This window comes from Aquarana catesbeiana, linkage group LG08, assembly GCF_042186555.1.
Source record: "Aquarana catesbeiana isolate 2022-GZ linkage group LG08, ASM4218655v1, whole genome shotgun sequence".
Classification (NCBI taxonomy): Eukaryota; Metazoa; Chordata; class Amphibia; order Anura; family Ranidae; genus Aquarana; species Aquarana catesbeiana.
Window position 1 is genome coordinate 259329824 of NC_133331.1, and position 20655 is coordinate 259350478.

The 20655-nt window shown below is 43.9% G+C and overlaps 1 protein-coding gene across 1 annotated transcript in view; it reads left to right on the forward strand.

Annotated features, from left to right (window-relative positions):
* LOC141105360 (membrane-spanning 4-domains subfamily A member 8-like) overlaps nt 1-16795 on the forward strand; it is a 30408-nt gene extending 13613 nt beyond the window's left edge. Inside the window, exons 5-7 of the mRNA XM_073595223.1 lie at nt 82-213; nt 7987-8109; nt 16406-16795. Of these exons, the coding sequence (XP_073451324.1) occupies nt 82-213; nt 7987-8109; nt 16406-16546 (396 nt within the window). The 3' untranslated portion in view covers nt 16547-16795. The remainder of the gene's footprint in view (nt 1-81; nt 214-7986; nt 8110-16405) is intronic.
* Nucleotides 16796-20655: the final 3860 nt, after the last annotated feature.

The following is a 20655-nucleotide window of genomic DNA, read 5'->3' on the forward strand; positions in this document are numbered from 1 at the left end:
TTAACAATGTTTATTCTGCCCAAACAAAATATAATAAGATTAAGATGAGCTTTTAAGCAAAGTGTCTTTATTTTCTTACAGATAAAAGGCTCCCTGAGTTTAAGCATTATCATATCCATTTCCTCTGTTATTGGACTGATACTGAACATTGTGGATTACTTTACGCGTTACTGCTATGATCCTTATTCCTATTATTATTATATATGTTATGATGTAAGTATCTATCTACAGTATCTATTTATCTATCCATCCATCCAACTGGGTAAAAATACGGCAAAAGTCCTATTCTTCCAATTTTACCAACCATAAAATGTTTTGGTGGAAGTTCCATATTAATATTTAAAAGGACAAGTTTTTATAAAGACGTCCCTTAAACTACCCTAAGCTAAACCATCTACCCCACAGATACGGTACTTACTGTACCTCCTGCCTACTTCTGTCTAAGACTCAGATGACTGTAGTCCAGCCAGTGGTTTTCTATGAGTATAACCTTTTTTATGCCCAGTCCTTAATACCTAAAATCTTTAGATACACATCCCAAAGGAGGCAATACAATCAAAATACCCCTCATACTGTATATGCATTTTAGCGTTGGATTACTATCACCAGGAATATAATGGACTTTTTTCAGACTAGGCACATCAACGTGGAGCTGTATTTTACATTTTCAGGTTAAACATTGCTTTTAAATATTGAGTCATCCCAAAAAAGTGATCGTTTAGTCCTAGATGCCTGGTGGGTTGAACCAGCTCCTAGCTTCTCAAAGCTTAGCTGAAAAAAAAAAAAATATCCAACTTTTTAGTCACCTACCTTTTAATGAAGCATGTCCCATGTCATGCAGGCAGCTGCATCCTTTTCATTTTTTAAATCTTTTTTGCAGTGGTGCCTGTCCTGTTCTTGATTTAGAATTTCCACTGCTGCAATGGTTACAGCTTCAGATCTTCAGGCAGAACAGCAGTACAGATGGTCCAATAGGGACCTTCAATCTCCCTCCTTGAGAAATTTTATTTTATCTTATTGATAAAATGATCTGTGAATGGGGGAGAGAATTCTGTGAATGATCAGACTCCAGGGGCCTCTTCCCCACCACTCTGGCCAGTGGTTGTGAGGGCCAGGACAAGATCAAGAAGAATCTAGAATAAAGGGGACCCTAGATACCAATTTTCCCCACTATGTGAATAAGTATGAGGTACATAATGCCCCTACTCATTCAAAAAAAGAAGATACTGTATCACCTAGAAATAAATTGCAATGCCCACCGCCAGCCAAAAAAAACAGGTGACCAGGCACGCACACACACACACCACATTGTAAAACTAGCTCAGGTAGCTGTCATCAGCTATATAAAGAAAGGGGTGGGGATAGAGGTAACATAATTGCACACATATGACCAGTGCTGTCACTGCTATCCCTGCCTTTTTGCTTACTTAGTCCCAGTGGTGTTGGCAGTTCCCAGGGATGCTGCGGGTAGAAGAACCCAGTGGCATAGCGTGGGTTGTCAGCGCCCGGGGCAAGGCAAGTAATTTGCGCCCCCTAATCTGCGGACAATTCGCACTCCCTGAGTCCCTTCCCTTCCTACAATAATACTGACCTACCTGACCACTAATCTGATTCCTATACTGACCACTACACTATACTACTACACTATACAATACACTGACCTATCTCATTCCTATATTGACCCTTACACTGACCTACCCGATTCCTACATCGACCACTACACACTGACCTACCTGATTCCTATACTGACCACTACACACCCCACCAACCTACCCGATTCCTACATCGACCACTACACTATACAATCCACTACAAAATCCACTATACACTGACCACTACACTACACACCACACCAACCTACCTGATTCCTATACTGACCACTACACTATACTACTACACTACCCACTACACAATACACTATCCACTGACCACTACACACCACACTGACCACTATACTAAACACTACACACTGACCTACCTGATTCCTATACTGACCACTACACTACTACACAATACACTACACTATCCACTGACCACTACACTACACACCACACACCACTAACCACCACACACTGACCACTACACACTGACCACTACACACCACTGACCACTACACACTGACCACTACACACTGACCACTAACCACTACACACCACTAACCACTGCACACCACACACTGACCACTACACACCACTACACGTTGACCACACTACACTACACACTGACCACTACACACCACACTGACCACTATACTACACATCACACTGACCACACACCACACACTGACCACTACACTACACACTGACCACTACACTCCACACTGACCACTACACACTGATCAGCACTAACCACTACACACCACTAACCACTACACACCACACTGACCACTACACTACACACTGACCACTACACTACACCCCACACTGTCCACCACTAACCACTACACTACACACTGACCACTACACTACACCCCACACTGACCACTACACACCACTACACTACGCATTGACCACACTACACACTGACTACACTACACACCACACTGACCACTACACTACACACTGACCACTACACAATACACTACCCACAGACCACTACTACTCAATACACTACATCCTGACTGCTACGCAACACTCTACCCACAGACCAATACACTACACACAATACACTATACACTACCCACAACACTATACATTACTCTATACACTAACTTTCTGGCCGCTCCCTCTCCCCAGACCATATCTACTCCCCCCGGGCTGAGTGAGTCTCTTACCTTTTTTTCTTCCATCTGCTTTGCCTCTGCGCTGCCGACTGTCACACTGCCTGCCCTGGCGGGGACATGATGATCAGTGACCCGGGCCGGAAAGGAGGAGGAGGAGAAGAGGAGGAGAAGACAGCGGCCACAGACTGCCTGCCGTGACGGCCGACGGGGACATGATTGGTGAGCAGGAGAGGAGCAGGAGAAGATGGCAGCCACAACGAAGGCCAGCCCCGCTCCCGCGCAATTGAGGAGAGGCCAACCCCACCTGCCGCACATGATCCCTTTCGCCCAATCACAGGGCGCCAGGGGCCGGCCTGAGAATTAACATGGCGGCCGGAGCGCGGGGTCACAGAACATAGAGTTTAGATGTATGGAGAGAGGGTGACACATACTGGAGCAGGATTTCGCCCCCCCAAATGTTGCGCCCGGGGCCTACGCCCCCCTCGCACCCCCCGCGCTACGCCACTGGAAGAACCCGCTGCTTCCTTAACACTTGTGGACCGTCCAACATACATATACTGCGGCAGGGTGGCCGCTCTGCACTGGATCACATACCTAGTACGTGGTCCGTGGTCCAACACTTCAGGGTCTGGGGTGTGCATGCGCTCCGCTGGCGACTCGCTGTGATTAGACACAGCGGGACCTGATCTGCGGGTACCGCAGACTTAATGTCCACCGGCATCTGCCGATCATTAGGCAGAGAGCCAGAATGGCGACCTGCCTATGTAAACAAGCCAGATCGCCATTCTGTCAGTAGGGAAGACATCGATCCTGTGTTCCTGCAAAGCAGGGACATGGATCCATGCCTTCCCCTAGTAAAAGCAACTCCCCCACTGTTAGAAAACACTGGCCAGGCACACAGTTAACCTCTGATCGCCCCTGATGTTAACCCCTTCCCTGCCAGTGTCATTAGTACAGTGATGGTGCATATTTTTAGCACTGGTCCCCAAAAAGTGTCAGGTGTCCTGACTGTCCGACGCAATATCGCAGTCCCGCTATAAGTCACTAATCGCCGCCATTACTAGTAAAAAAAAAATGAATAAAAAAATAAATAGAAATATCGTAGACGCAATAACTTTTGCACAAACCAATCCATATAGTAGGATTTTTTTTACCAAAAATATGTAGTAGAATACATATTGTCCTAAATTGATGAAGATATTCGATTTTTACTTTTTTTTAATATAAGTTTTAGAGCAGAAAGTAAAAAATATTGTTTTTTTTTCTTAAATTGTCAACCTTTTTTTTGCTTATAACGCAAAAAATAAAAACCACAGTGGTGATCAAATACCACAAAAAGAAAGCTCTATTTGTGGAAAAAAAGGACATATATTTTGTTTGGGTGCAACGTCGCACGACCGCGCAGTTGTCAGTTAAAATAAAGCAGTGCTGTATCGCAAAAAACGGCCTGGTCATGAAGGGGGGTAAATCTTCTAGAAGGCAAGTGGTTAACAACCAGTAACAGCAGAAAGCTGTCACATACAGAAGCAGAAATACTGCTTCTATATATGATGATCAGCTCCCATCGAACAGGGGCCATATGGGCAAAATTCAGCTCATCACTACTGTTAACCATTGTACCACCAGAAGTTCAGAGGCAGAAAAAAAACACAAACATCCCTGCTGTGACAATTTCTTCAGGATTCAGTTGGCCAGCACAATGTTGGACAAACTTCATGAAAGATAAGTGATATAAGGTTTATTTTTTTAGCTAAACTTCAGCTGTAAATGTGTATGTGCTCCAACAAAGAGATGTCCTTGTCATAATTTCCAACTATGTTATACTCTACAAAGACAAAGCCAAATCACAATATTATACAAAAACTAAAGACACAATGACAAAAAATATACAAATCAACAATAACAGAACATTATGTAAAATAACTCTAAACTGAAATAAACAAAATTAAAAACTAAGTTAAATACTGCACTGTAATAAACCATACCATCCTATTAACCCCCCTGGCGGTATTCCCGAGTCTGGCTCGGGGTGGATTTTACATACCAAAAGCGGTATCCCCGAGCCAGACTCGGGCTTGCATCATAGGATCCAGGAAGAGTTTACTTACCTTGTCCCCTGGATCCTGCGATGTCTCCCCGCTGTGATCGGCGAGCCGCTGTGTCTCGCTCGATTCACAGTGCCGAGCTCCGTTCCCTGCGAGCGTTGCGACGCACGGGGACGGAGTTCGGCGGTAAATTCAAAAGTGAAACACACAGTACAGATACAGCATACTGTAATCTTACAGATTACAGTACTGTATCAAATAACTACACATCCCCTTTGTCCCTAGTGGTCTGCCCAGTGTCCTGCATGCAGTTTTATATATATAAAACTGTTCTTTCTGCCAGGAAACTGGAGATTGTCCATAGCAACCAAAACTGTCTCTTTACATCAAAAGTGGCTTTAGACCAGCTAGAAAAAAGCGATAATAAATTATAATCACTTGCAGAATTGAGCGATAGTGATTTGTGGGGAGATCCGTCATCAAACACTAAAAGTAATAAAAGCTAAAATTCTGCAACTGAGCAAATTTCAGTGTTTTTGATTTGATTACATTATTATATAATTTTTATTATTATTATATTATTATGTGTTTTAATTATTTATAGTTATTTATTATATTATAATTTTTTATTTCGTTTTTCAAACTTTATCATACCCGGGATGTCTACTAGACTCTTGTTTGGACAGATTTAAGTGAACTATTCCTAAGAATTACAGGCCTACAATATAAAACGCCAAATTTCTGTGCAAAATAATGGTACCGCTTTCAGCACCTAAAATCTGAAATAATCATACCGCCAGGGAGGTTAAAACACTGCATTGAATACATAACACAGGTTGAACAAATTCCAGAAGAGTCCAACTACAAAAATGCAAATATTACACTGCTCCCCTAAATATTACACTAAACATTCATACACATAAATTAAACTAATACTAACATAATATAAATACAAGATAAAAATCTGGAACATAAGTCCAGACGAAAACATCCTCATTGAGCACTTGCAGAGAAGAATTATATAATTTGTTTGTTACACAATAAATGTTCTATGGTGCATGGTGGTTGTACCCATCTATCACTGAAGGTACTCCTCAGACTGACCACTGCATTGTGGAGTGGGTAGGAGGAGTTGTCCAAGATTGAACGTACCTTAGACAGCATCCTCCTCTCTGACACTGTTGTTTGGAGAATTCAATTCCAATCCAACAACATCACTAGTCTTGCACATCAGCTTAATGAGTCTGTTGATCTCAGCCTGCTTCTCCAACATGCCACTGCATACAGGAGATCACTGACCACCACAGACCTTTAACATCTACCGGATGATGCTGAAGATGTTTTATAAAACCTCAGCCTCCTCAAAAAATAAAGATGGCTCAGTGTTCTTATTCCAGTCCAGTTTATTATCTATTTGCATCCCCAGATACTTGTAATTCTCCACTAACTCCACAACCATTCCTTGGATGGAGACAAGAATCACCGGTATGGTATCCAATGCACTGAAGAAATCAAAAAACATGATCCTCACTGTGTTCGCCAGGGTGTATACATGCGATTTATTAGGGAAATTATAGTGTCTTCAATTCCTAATCTAGGCTGGTAGGTGAACTGTAGCGGGTCTAAATATGTATTAACCATGGGCTGCAACTGGTCTTTCCAAGGTCTTCATGATGTGGGAGGTCAAAGTCACTGATCTGTAATCCTCGAGGGCACGGTATCTTTGGAACAGGAGCAAGGCAAAACATCTTTCACAACACAGCAACCGTTCGAAGACTCAGGCTCAGGTTAAAGACAAATTGAAGGACACCCCCAGATAATCTGCCAACACTATCAGGGCCAGCTAATTTCCCTGCTTTAAGTTTCCTTTAAAGAGTAACTCCACTTTTGTTGAGAAAAAAATATTCCCCTCTGGGTGATCAATGTACATTGCAAGGATTATAACAAAATTTGTTGCCGATTTATACCTTTTGTTATTCTGAAGAAATCTATGTGTGTTTCTCTGTGCCTCTGTACTGAGTGGGTCTAATGGGAGTGGTTTCATAATTACCTGTCAGGTGTGGAGCTACAGGACACTAATGAGGAAATCTGCTAGCCCTGAATCCCTTTAGACGGGTTCCTATTGAAAGTATCTCTCAAAAAAATGACATTTTTGTTGCAAGGGATGCCTGAAATCTGACTTGTATCTTAGACAGACTTCTGGGAAAATTGGTGAGCCAATCACACAAGCAGCAAATGATGTTTCTGGGGAGTGGTCCATACACATTCTGTGTACAGAAAACTCCAGGTAGCCATATTGTAATGCGTTGTCAGAAAATTTAATTGGCTGCAGATTGAAAAGGAAAGGTAATTTTTAATAACATTCAATTACAAAATGATTAGTGTCACAATTATATGCGCTATATTATTTTTTTCTTTATTTGCTATTTTTTTTCCCCACGAAAGTGGAGTTACCCTTTGACTGTCTACTCACCTTGTCATTGTAATTTCCCATGAAAGAGGAGTAGAGCTGTTTTTATAAAAAAGAACAGCCAGCGAGGTTATCCAATAGGGGGAAGTAGAACCCACAATAAATAAGGAAGCACTCTAGTATGAGGAGTGGAGGTTACTTGTCTCAACACTGCTTGTCTACAGCATGTTCAATCTGAGGAGGTCAAGGCAAGGACCACTGAATCAAGCCTGTTAGAAAAAAAACAGGTTCAGTTCATTTGCCCTCACACACCTCCCCTAGTCACTCCACCAACTGGCTTGAAACCTGTAACCACATTGTTTTGCTGGAGTTTTCTCCTATGTTTCTCTTTATACTCTCTAATCTTCATCTTCAGGTCCCTCTGAATTGTTTTTAACTCTTCCCATTTGCTGGGAATTATGAATATTCCCTTTATCCCTCATTACCCATGATTTATTATTTGTATAACAATGAACAATTCTTGTTGGAACAACAAAATCTACACAAATTTATATGTGTTATGCACTTGGTAAGCCCATCAGTGTCCCTTCCATGTGGCTCACAGAGTGCATTATAATGTGTCACCTCAAAACAGCCCCGTTCCTGACCACTGGGGAGTCTTGGGCATACCAGCTATCCCTGCTAAAATCTCTGTGAGATTATATAAGTCCTCATGAGAGTGAAGAGACTCTTAGTTGATGTAACTCCAAAGAATCTACCAACCAGTTTTTGGTGTGCTCACCCTTTAATGTGTTTATTTACATGTACAGTATGGAGGTGATGTTCTTCGTGGATTCTTCATTCTTACATATCTGCTGCAGTTCTCCATTTCTGTTAGCCTCTCTGTGTTTGGCTGTCGGGCTCAGAAGCACTCAAATCCATTACCTGCTCAGGTAAGTGCCAGAGAAGTGATGTTTTTTAGGTTGTCAGAACTTCAACACAAAGTCAAAGGGGTCTGGTGCAAAATCAGTAGTGCACTGTGCATTCCACTCATTTGAAATGACATCTCACTATAGCACACACAAATGTGATGCAGTGCACTGCAAAAATATGCAGTCCTGGGTGCCAAATGAGCTAGGTACACCGCATTACTTATTTTTTTATATAAAACTTTATTCAGCTTATTAATAACACTAATGTGCCATGAGCTGTAGGTAGAATTTTTTTTCTAATTGTACTCTTTATTGCGAGAAAACCAATGAGAAAGAGCAAATGAGAAACATAAATATACCACCGGCCAGCAAATGAACATGAAACAGACAGGATTTACAACATTGAAATCTGTATATAATAACCAATGCCCATGAAACTGCCAAGTATAAGAAAGAATTTCAGAAATGGTGACCTTCAAAGAGACATTATAATAAAAATATATGAACAGGTTTCCTTGTATACCAAGTAGGTCATGAAAGGCTACGAGGGCGCTGACAATCTAGAGGTCTAGAAATCAAAGACAACAAACATAGGGGTACAGAGGGCAGTTTGGGCATAATAATAATTGGGGATTAAAAGAAAAAGGGGGAATGGGGAGAGGGGAAGAAGGGGTCATAGGACGCCTGTAGCCATATTAAAACTGCATATATTGTATATTAATTTTATTAGTTCCAACACGGTGGTGGCCAAGGGAGAGCATTTGCCATAAATATGACTCACCTGCACATTGTGGCATACTTACCTATCAGTATACTCTCCTCCAGTGCTGGCAACATCACGATCCCCCTCGCTGCTTCATCCACCATTGCTGCCATTTTCTCTGCATCCAATTTCTTCTCTCCTTAGCCACTGGACACCTCTGATGATGTAACACTTACGTATGCACAAAGTTAAATTTTCTTGGCACCAGCATCCATTTTTGACATTTCTAACACCAAGAGTGCACATTGAGCTTGTACTGCATCATTTTGGTGGAAAACCAAGCAAAGTCTCTTCTAAAAAACAAAAACAAAAAAAAACTCTACCTCCTAGCATTTTTTTTAAACTTTAGTCTCTAAATGGCTTTTTAATTTATAGTAAGGTAAAATGCTGAAAGGTGTATTTCTTATTACTGTTTATGGAAAGGATATAACTAAAACAAGCTAAGTGGAGATTCAAAAGTCAGTGTTTTGTTAAAATGCTGTATAACTATAGTGCCTTGAAAAAGTATTCATACCCCTTAAAATTCTCCACAGTTTGTCATGTTACAACAACATACACATATTTTGAGAAAGACCAACACAAAGTGGCACATAATTGTGAAGTGGAAGGAAAATGATAAATTGCCTTCCAATTTTTTTAGAAAAGTGAGTGCATTTGTATTCAGCCCCCCTGAGTCAATACTTTGTAGAACCATCTTTCGCTGCAATTACAGCTGCAAGTCTTTTTGGCAGACATCCCAACCTGCAAAAACTAATTTCAGGGAGGGGACCCCCCCCCCCAATTAAATGCAGCCTTACCATTGCCAATTAAATGCATCCTTACCAGTGCCAGTTAAATGCAACCTGCTCACACAGAGCTCTATTACGGATTTGAATGTCCGGACAGCCACTGTAACAAAGTCCTGCCTCCTATGATACACATCACACTGATTCAATGTATCATTGGATCATTGTTCCATCTATCTAGGAGGCGGGACTTTGTTACAGTCCTCCACCTCGCACAGACTGGCAATCCCTGGCGAGGACATCATCACATTCTCCTGCAGTGCCAGAACAAGGTCATCTAGTGCCCAGGGCGAAGATGTCAAACTGCGCCCCCCCCCACCAGGTGGAGTAGAGGGTGGGATGCAGTTTGTAGCGACACGTCTTATCAAAACATATGTAACATATAAATGTAATAGAAGTAGACATCCCCCAGTAAAATATTGGGGCAACAGTGAGGAAAGTCAGTGTGAGGAAAAATGCCTGCGTGTTGGTGTTGTCACTGGAAGGAAAAGATGCCCTAGCATCTGTGGTATAAGTCTAAAGGTGAGTATACACAGTTAGCTCCCTTATTGTTCAGGTGGTGGGCGGAAGAAAAAAAAACGAAGGAATCCTCCCCACTGTGCCATTGTATTGTGACAGTAGGGACTCCCCGCTGTCAGAATACACTGATCAGTGGCTGCAGCCATTTGGCTTTGGTCACTGATCGAATTAAAGTTTTCTAGCATGACCAGTCAACAGAAGTCAATCTACCGATCACATTCTGTCAAACAGGAAGGGGGAGAGCCACACACAGATTGAAATTTTGCCGCTCCCTGCTGAACTGGTTGAATTTCAATCTATCTGTACCCACCTTTAGGAGGACGGATGTGGTGGTGGTATGAAGAAGGGCTGGCAACTAGGAGGGTGGAGCTGGGTACACAATTTTTTTGTAGTGTAAATCTAAAGGTGAGTATACTTTTTTTTTTTTTTGTTCAGCTGGTGGACAGAAGAAAAAAATAGAATGGATTTCTCCATAAGAGGTTAGCATTTCTGCCCAGCACTGCTAGTGCAATTGGTTCAAATCCCAACTATGACACTACCTGCTTGGAGTTTGCATGTTCTCCCTGTACCCGTGTGGGTTTTCCCCTAGGTACTCCAGTTTCCTCACACACTCCAAAGACATGCTGAGATGTTAATTGGCTTCTGTCTAAATTGGCCCTAGTATGGGAGTTAGGGACATTAGACTGTAAGCTCCTTGAGGACAGGGACTGTATATGTAAAGTGCTATGTAAATTGACAGCACTGTATAAATAATAAATAAAAATAATAAGGGGCTCTGAAGGAGGGATAGTGACTATCAGAGGAAGAGGGCTGCTCTGGGGCTAAAGTTTGTTTTATAGCCAGCCTAAAGTAAAGATTTCTTGTAACATATTAGCAGCTACATACAAATATCCCAAAATAGTTTATACTAAGTCACTGCAGAGATTTTTAGACATTTCTAAGTGACATTAAAGAATATGTGTAACTGCTTGCCTGTGAGGTTGGGGTCTGCTTGAATTAATTTCAAAGCCTGTGATCAAACACCTATCCCTCAGTAAATGAGTAAATGTCCAATAAAGATTTCTAATGATCCTGGGAAGTAGAGAAGTTGTCTTGGTCTGTGATCTCATCAGAGTTGCTGGAAGCTACATTAATTACAGACTGATACAGACAGGACATTTTACAAATCTGGTATTGCTGGCCCTCACCTAGCTTGTTCTACAAATACATTTTAGCACTTTACCTTAATGGCAGCTGCAGTGCCAGAGCATGTGAGCTGGTCTGGGGAGAGTTCTGGTTACTGTTGGGCTAGACAGTGATCGGTGCAGAGTGATGAGCTTTCTCTGCAGGCTCTGCCCACCCCTAACTGCTACTCAGACCATGCAAGCCTCAATCCAGCCAGGCACACTTTAACAGCATCCAAACCTGGGAAGGATCATTCTTCTCCCATCTGGACACTGGCCATACTCCATTTGGCTGCTCGGGCAGCTCTGTCTGTGGCTGAGCGACAGGCCCAGCCGGGAGATCGCCCGGCGCTCGTGGGTGTCTGGGAGCCCGCAGTCAAATGCGGGAGACTCCCGCGACTCGCGGAAGACTTGGGACGTCTGTTTTGGGGATGTCTCTACCAGCTTTGCACATCTAGAGAGTGACATTTTTGCCCATTCTTCTTTGCAAAATAGCTCAAGCTCTGCCAGATTGGATGGAGAGCGTCTGTGAACAGCAATTTTCAAGTCTTGCCACAGATTCTCAATTTAGAATGGCCCAGTCAAAGTCCAGACCTAAAGCCAACACATAAATATGCTTTGATCTAAACCATTCCCTTGTAGCTTTTGCTGTATGTTTAGGGTCGTTGTCCTGCTGGAAGGTGAACCTCAGCCCCAGTCTCAAGTCTTTTGCAGACTCTAATGCTGCGTACATACGGTCGGGAGCTTGTTGTCGGAAATTCCGACCGTGTGTAGGCTCCATCGGACATTTTCCGTCAGAATTTCCGACAAACAAATTTTTTTTGTTCCTATGGCTTTCTTTCAACAATGGCTTTCTTCTTGCCACTCTTCCATAAAGGCCAGATTTGTGGAGTCCACGACTAATGCAGTGTACACACGAGCGGACTTTCCGACGGACCGAATCTGGCGGACAATCTAACCGTGTGTGGGCTGCATCGGACTTCCGACGGACCGTTCCGGTCGGAAATCCGACGGACTTTAGATTTGAAACCTGCTTCAAATCTTTACGTCGTAGCTCCGCCGGACTCAGTTCCTAACGGAAAGCCTGTTCATCTGTATGCTGGTCCAACGGACCAGATAGGACGCAAGGGCAGGGTACTACATCTCGTGCTGGCTGCAATAGGAAAAACAAATTTGCATGCTGGGACTGTGACGGCATAAGGGGGCGTGGTCAACAGCACCTGGTGACCACGCCCCCTTATGCCATCACAGTCCCAGCATGCCCGGGACTGTGACGTCATAAGGGGGTGGGGTCACCACCTATATAAGTCATTGCGGAACGCTCACACACCATTCCAGCGTGAGAGAGCGTCGTGTCAACATCGGAAGAAGAGAAAAGGGAAGAAGACGACCCAGAAGTCCAGGCCACCACTAGCAAAAGAGCGGCAGAAGATAGCGGAGGAGCCGGCAGAAGAACCGGACACCGGGAGAAGAGGTCGAACACTGGGAGAAGAGGCCGGAGAGCGGCAGAAGAACCGGACACCGGGAGAAGAGGCCGGAGAGAGCGGAAGAAGACCCCCGGAGCTGTCTAATAAATTACTTTAAAAACCTGTGTAGTGTGTTTTTTTATTGACACTTTTTCCCTAGGTGAATGGGTAGGGGTACCATGTACCCCATACTCATTCACATAGGGTGGGGGGCCGGGATCTGGGGGCCCCCTTATTAAAGGGGGCTCCCGGATTCCGATAAGCCCCCCGCCCGCAGACGCCAACAACCAACGGCCAGGGTTGTCGGGAAGAGGCGCTTGTCCTCATCAACATGGGGACAAGGTGCTTTGGGGTGGGGGGGCCGCAGGGCTCCCCCTCCCCCAAAGCACCCACCCCCCCATGTTGAGGGCATGCGGCCTGGTATGGTTCAGGAGAGGGGTGGGCCGCTCGCTCATCCCCACCCCCTTTCCTGACCGGCCAGGCTGCGTGCTCGGATAGGGGTCTGGTATGGATTTTGGGGGGACCCCACGCCGCTTTTTCGGCGTAGGGGGTTCCCCTGAAAATCCATACCAGACCTAAGGGCCTGGTATGCCCCGCGACGGGGCTAGCATAGTGTCAATCTCGCCGATAAAAGCGACGAGATTGACTTCCTTTTCTAGTCCCGTCGTACCCAGGTCACATTCAAAATGAACGGACTTGTTCGTGTGTGGGCAAGTCCGTTCATTCGGAAAGTCCGTCGGGAAGACCGGCAGACATAGTCTGCTGGAAAGTCTGGTCGTGTGTAGGCAAGTCTGTTCGTAAAAAAAAGTCTGTCAAAAGTCCGTCGGAAAGTCCGTCGGACCAGTCCAGTCGGAAAGTCCGCCCGTGTGTACACGGCATAATAGTTGTCCTGTGGACAGATTCTCCCACCTGAGCTGTGGATCTCTGCAGCTCCTCCAAAGTTACCATGGGCCTCTTGGCTGCTTCTCTGATTAATGCTGTCCTTGCCCAGCCTGTCAGTTTAGGTGGACGGCAATGTCTTGGTAGGGTTTGCAGTTGTGCCATACTCTTTCCATTTTCAGATGATGGATTGAACAGTACTCCGTGAGATGTTCAAAGCTTGGGATATTTTTTTATAACCTAACCCTGCTTTAAATTTCTCCACAACTTTATCCCTGACCTGTCTAGTGTGTTCCTTGGGCTTCATGATGCTGTTTGTTCACTAAGGCCGGGTTCACACTGGTACGACAAACTCTCCGACATTGGGAGCTCATGTCGCATGATGTGTGAAAATCAATGTTTCCCTATAGGAGCCGTCTTAACTGGTCCGGCACAAGTCGGTCCGACTTTGAAAATGCTCCCTACACTACTTTGGTTTCGACTTTGATCTGACTTCAGTGATACTCAATGGGCTGAAGTCAAAGTCTTAACTGACCCGAATTTGACATGCGACTTTTGCTCTGAGGATCTTGAAGGGGAACTCCACGTCAAATTAAAAAAAAAAACGGCATGGGTTCCCCCCCAAAATCCATACCAGATCCTTAATCGAGCACAGAGCCCAGCAGGTCAGGAAAGGGGATGGGGACGAGCGAGCGCCCCCCCTCCTGAACCATACCAGGCCGCATGCCCTCAACATGGGGGGTGGGTGCTTTGGGGCAGGGGGGCCCTGCGCCCCCACCTCAAAGCACCTTGTCCCCATGTTGATGAGGACAAGGGCCTCTTCCCGACAACCCTGGCCATTGGTTGTCAGGGTCTGCGGGCGGGGGGCTTATCAGAATCTGGAAGCCCCCTTTAACAAGGGGACCCCCAGATCCTGGCCCCCCACCCTATGTGAATAAGTATGGGGTACATTGTACCCCTACCCATTCACCTGAAAAAAATGTAAAAAACAAAACACATCACACGTGTAACTTATTAAGGCAGCTTTGTCAACTCTTCCAATCTCTTCTCCCCTCTCCGGCTCTTCTGCCTCCTCCGCTGATGTCTTCTGCCTCTGCCGGTTCTTCTCCGCTCTCCGCTGATGTCTTCTAGCCCTCTCCGGTTCTTTTCCTTCTGTCCGCTGTCTTCTGCCTCTGCTGGGTCTTCTCTGCTATCTTCTCGCTGTTTTGGGTCTTCTTGCCTGTCTTCTGCCTCTGTTCTTCTTCTGATGTTGATTTGACATTCTCCCGCTCTAATGCTGGGTGCGTGGTGTGCCACTACTTATATTAGCATGGGGCGGGGTCACCGGAGGCCAGCCTCTTATGACATCACCACCCCATCATGCCCCAGGTGATGATGTCATAAGGGGCAGGGCCTCAGAATGACATCACCCGGTGACCCCGTCCCATGCCAATATAAGTAATGGCATACCTGCCCCCCGCCCGCAGACCCCGACAACCAACGGCCAGTGTTGTCGGGATGAGGCCCTTGTCCTCATCAACATGGGGACAAGGTGCTTTGGGGGTGGGTGCTTTGGCTGCCCCAAAGCACCCACCCCCCCCCATGTTGAGGGCATGCGGCCTGGTACGGTTCAGGAGGGGGGGGGCGCTCGCTCATCCCCACTCCCTTTCCTGACCTGCGGGGCTGTGTGCTCCGATAAGGGTCTGGTATGGATTTTGGGGTGGACCCAAACGCCCTTTTTTCGGCGTGGGGGTTCCCCTTAAAATCCATACCAGACCGAATGGCCTGGTATGCTCTTGGAGGGGGAACCCATGTCTTTTTTTTTTTTTTATTTGGTGTGTAGTTCCCCCTAAAGATTCATACCAGACACAGTGTCTGGTATTGTCGGGGATCAAAGTCGGATCCCTGTTCATTGAAGTCGGACGCATGTCGGACTTCAAGTCGCAGGGCAAAATCGGATCCAAAGTGGTATGACTGTTGTGTCATACCAGTGTGAACCTGGCCTAAGAGTCTCTAACAAACCTCTGAGGGCTTCAAAGAACAGCTGTATTTATACTGAGATTAAATTACACACAGGTGGACTCTATTCACTAATTGGGTGACTTCTGAAGGCAATTGGTTCCACTAGATTTTAATTAGGGATATCGGAGTAAAGGGGGCTGAACACAAATGCACCCCACACTTTTCACATATTTATTTGTAAAAAATGTTGAAAACCATTTATCATTTTCCTTCCACTTCACAATTATCTGCCACTTTGTGTTGGTCTATCACATAAAATCCCAATAAAATACATTTATGTTTTTGGTTGTAATGTGACAAATTTGGAACATTTCAAAGGGTATGAATACTTTTTCAAGGCACTGTATATATTGGGCAAAGTCGGCACAAAGAAAACTGGGAACAAAAGTGATAATGTCACTTTATTGACCATTTAGATTTAATCTTTTATTCTCTAAAAAAAAAAAAAAAAAAAAAAATTTGGCAGGTTATTATGATCTTATTATTATGAGTACCTTCATAACATTTTGGTTTCTATTTTTTTTCAGTTTTTTTTTTAAAAAGTACTGTGTTTCATTAGAGATGTATTCTAAACAAGTGCAGAGCTGATTCTGAGGACTAGGGGGGAGATTTTTATATATATATATATATATATATATATATATATATATATATATATATATATATATTTTGCACCTACTCTGCAATACAACTGTTTGTGCTTGTTGTATATTAATGAATCTAATTTTTTTTTTTTCTCAGGTATTTGTGCTACAGAACAGTGCCGCAGTTCTGCAACCAATCACAGTTCCTGGATCCTATACTACCTATCCTACCTACCCTCCACAACAACCACCTCCTTACACGGCACAAAATGGGATAGGTGGTGTACCAACAGTATAAGAGAATCTCCTATCTCCTAAAGAGACATGCCCCTTCCCCCTCATATAAGCTTTAAATTTGTTTTAGATGTTGGCCAATTGTAACGATTTCTTCTGTCTTTTCCACATTGTGCTTCATAAAGTGACTCTGTCACTACTATATCAACATACTCTATATTGCCAAAAGTATTGGGACATCTGCCTTTATATGCACATGAACTTTAATGGCGTCTTAGTCCGTATGGTTCAATATTGAGTTGGCCCACCCTTTACAGCTATAATAGCTTCAACTCTTCTGGGAAGGCTGTCCACAAGGTTTAGGAGTGTGTCTATGGGAATGTTTGACCATTCTTCCAAAAGCACATTTGTGAGGTCAGGCACTGATGTTGGATGAGAAGGCCTGGTTTGTGTCTCCGCTCTAATTCCTCCCACAGATGACATATCGGATTGGGGGCAGGACTCTGTGCAGGCCAGTTAAGTTCTTCCACCCCAAACTCGCTCATCCATGTCTTTATGGACCTTGCTTTGTGCACTGGTGCGCAGTCATGTTGTAACAGGAAGGGGCCATCCCCAAACTGCTCCCACAAAGTTGGGAGCATGAAATTGTCCAACATGTCTTGGTATGCTGACGCCTTAAGAGTTCACTGGAACTAAGGGGCCATGCCCAACCCCTGAAAAACAACCCCCGCACCATAATCCCTCCTCCACCAAGTGATTTGGAGGGGTGGGCCAATACTTTTGGCATTATAGTGTGCATGACTGAGTTTGGGGTGGAGGAAGTTGACTGGTCTGCACCAGACCTCAACCCGATAGAACACTTTGGGATGAATTAGAGCAAGGACTGCGAGCCAGGTCTTCTCGTCCAATATCAGTGCCTGACCTCACAAATGCGCTTCTGTAAGGATGGTAAAACATTTCCATTGCCAAATTGCTAAACCTTGTGGACAGACTTCCAAGAAGAGTTGAAGCTGTTATAGCTGCCAAGGGTGGGCCAACTCAATATTGAACCCTATGGACTAAGACTGGGATGCTATTAAAGTTCATGTGCGTGTAAAGGCAGGTGTCACAAAACTTTTGGCAATATAGTGTATATAGGGGTTGATTTACTTAAACTGGAGAGTGCAAAATCTGAGGCAGCTGTGCATGGTAGCCAATTCGTTTCTAACTTTAGCTTGTTCAATGAACCACTTCAATACCAGGCACTTTTGTCACTTCCTGCCCAAGAGGTCATGCTACACTGTACCCAAACAAATTTTTTATCATTTTGTACCCACAAATAGAGATTTCTTTTGGTGGTATTTGATCACTGCTGACATTTTTTATTTTTTGCGCAACAAATAAAAAAAGACCGAAAATTTTGAAAAAAAAAAGTTTTTCTTTGTTTCTGTTATAAAATTTTGCAAATAAATATGTTTTCTCCTTCACTGACGGGCACTAATGAGGCTGCACTAATGGGCAATGATAAGGTGGCACTGATAGGTGGCACTGGTATGCAGCACTGATGGGCATTGATAGGCGGCACTGATGGTGTACTTATGGGTGGCACTGATGGGTACTTATCGAAGACACTGATGGACAGTGATAGATGGCACCACTGGGCATCACTGATGAGACATCTGGCAGGCACTGATGTGCATTCCTTGGGGACTTACTGCCATCTCTGGTGGTCTAGGATGGCATCCCTGGTCATCCATCTGTTGTGGGCATCCCTAGTGTTCCTGGTGGTGTCCCTGGTGGTCCAGTGTGGGCATCCGCAGGGGGGGCTGCACTGATAAACAATCAGCACAGACCCCCCCCTGTCAGGAGAGCCACCGATCGCCTCTCCTCGCGTCTGTCAGACGCGAGTGAGGAAAAGCCGTTCAGCGGCTCTTCCTGTTTATATCGTGATCAGCCGTGATTGGACAGGGCTGATCACATGGTAAAGAGCCTCCGTCAGAGCCTCTTTACCGAGATCGGTGGGTGTAGCGGTGTGTCAGACTGACACACCACCAATCGCCGTGATGCGCGCCCCCACGGGCGCACGGTGGCTGTTATCCTGCTGGACGTCATATGACGCCCAGTCAGGATAACTGAACCACCACCCGGGTGTCATTCTGCTATAGGCTGGGCGGAATTGGTTAAGCTTTGAGAAAAAACCTGGAAGTTGATTGGTTTCTGTGCAGAGCTGCAACAGATTCTCCCGTTTTATTAAATCAGCCCCATAATGTGAATGAAAACATTGTTTTGGAGCACATATTAATTCAGGAGCACGGTGTTTGGAGATTATACTGAAGATTAATTAATCACAGCAATATATGAACGTTTAAGTTTTTTTATGATTGATTAATTATGAACAATTTGATTATACATTGATCTATTTATGAATTGATTCACAGTATTGTTTCATTGTTTATTGATTAATTCATTTATGGTTTTATTAATTTAATTTATTCACGTTACGTTTTATTTGTCCAGCTAGCGCCCTTTACACACAGTTTTTCAGCCTCATAGTGTCCCAAAGAGAATGACTTCAATACCTTTCAAACTTGCGCAGCCTTGGAGATCATAGGGAACACAGTATGCAGTAGGAGAGAAAGGAAATTACTTACAGAACACACTAAGAAAATAGTAAGGAAACCTGGTTAATTCAAGTATTGAAAACAGAATTCGAGGCGATAATAACCTTTTTCTTATAACAGATGAAGAATATGTTGAAAAATCTCTGTTGCCAAATGTTCCTAATCACCAGCCACATCAGTGCCAGTGCTGCCATCAGCAGTGTCCCTAATTGCCACCAAACCAGTGCAGTGTTGCTTCTGCCTGCTGCCTGGACTAATCCTTTGACTGCCAGCTGACCTTGTCTCTGTCTGCCACCTGGACTGACCCATCTGCACATCCCACTGGCTACGTTTCTGTAAAACACCAGTCCAGGCCATCTCCTGCAGACAACTGCACTCCTCGAATCATAGGAACGTTTTTGTTCTTGCTTTCTTTAGCCTCCTCTACTTCCTGGCCAGTATGCATGGCATTCCTGGTGGCAGCCACGTACCGGTAGGCTAGGCTTGCTTGGCTTTTAGGAATGGAGACTGCTATATGTGATGCTACACAAAGCTATATTCCTTGACCACTCCTACAGAGGCAACTATTACAGTCCAAACAATTACAATTGGTTGAATTTGTGATACACAAGATACAATGTCAGGTAAATAATCAATCTAAACAAGACAAACATCTCACATATGTGGTACTCCATACTCAGGAGTAGTAGCAAAATGTGTTTTGGGGTTAAACTCCAAGTATGCCCATGCTATATGTGAAAAATATCTTATTAAATTGACAACTTTGTGTACAAATTTTTGTCTTTAAGTCTTTAAAATACTTACTATGCCTCTTAAAAATACCTTGGGGTGTTTACTCTTTAACCACTTCAGCCCCGAGCCTCTTTTTGACTCTTAAGAGTGCATAAGTGTAGCGCTAAAGTGTTTGAGTTGGTTAACAAAACCCAACCATTAACATTGAAGGGTGAATCACAAAATCTCTGTAAATTCAATTATATAAATCTACACACCATAATGGCTAAAGAAATATACAAAAAATCACACAAAATACCACATGTGATCTGTGCCGAATAAATAAATAGAAGATCTATATATATAAAAAATCTTGTGAAAAATTAAATAAGTCCGTGAAAGGATTTAAAGTCCACAGTGTACATTAAGGAAATTGAAGATCCTAATCACCGCATTGGCATCCAACATAATGGGTGAAAACTTAAAGACACCAGTGTAGTAAAGCCACCACCAAGGCAGATGTAAGCTTGCTGGATGGTTTGAACTCAAAAGAACATACGTTCTATGAGTCAAACAGGCTTGTGTTATGAACCGACAACCAGAATGGAATCTTGGGAATCCTCTGTAATGGGAACCCAGGGCGTCCCGAAACTCATAAGAAATCGGTCACCATACAGGGGTGACTGCACATCAGATTGTGTCAAATGTTGATCAATTGGATAAGGGAAGTGGAAAAAGAGGGCCACATAGCATAATTCCGTATGAACTATTTAAAATTTTATTAAAAGTAAAACACTTACATTTAGAAAGTGATTTCAAGCGCTTGTATAAAATAATGGCGCAGTGGAGTCCTTACCGATGC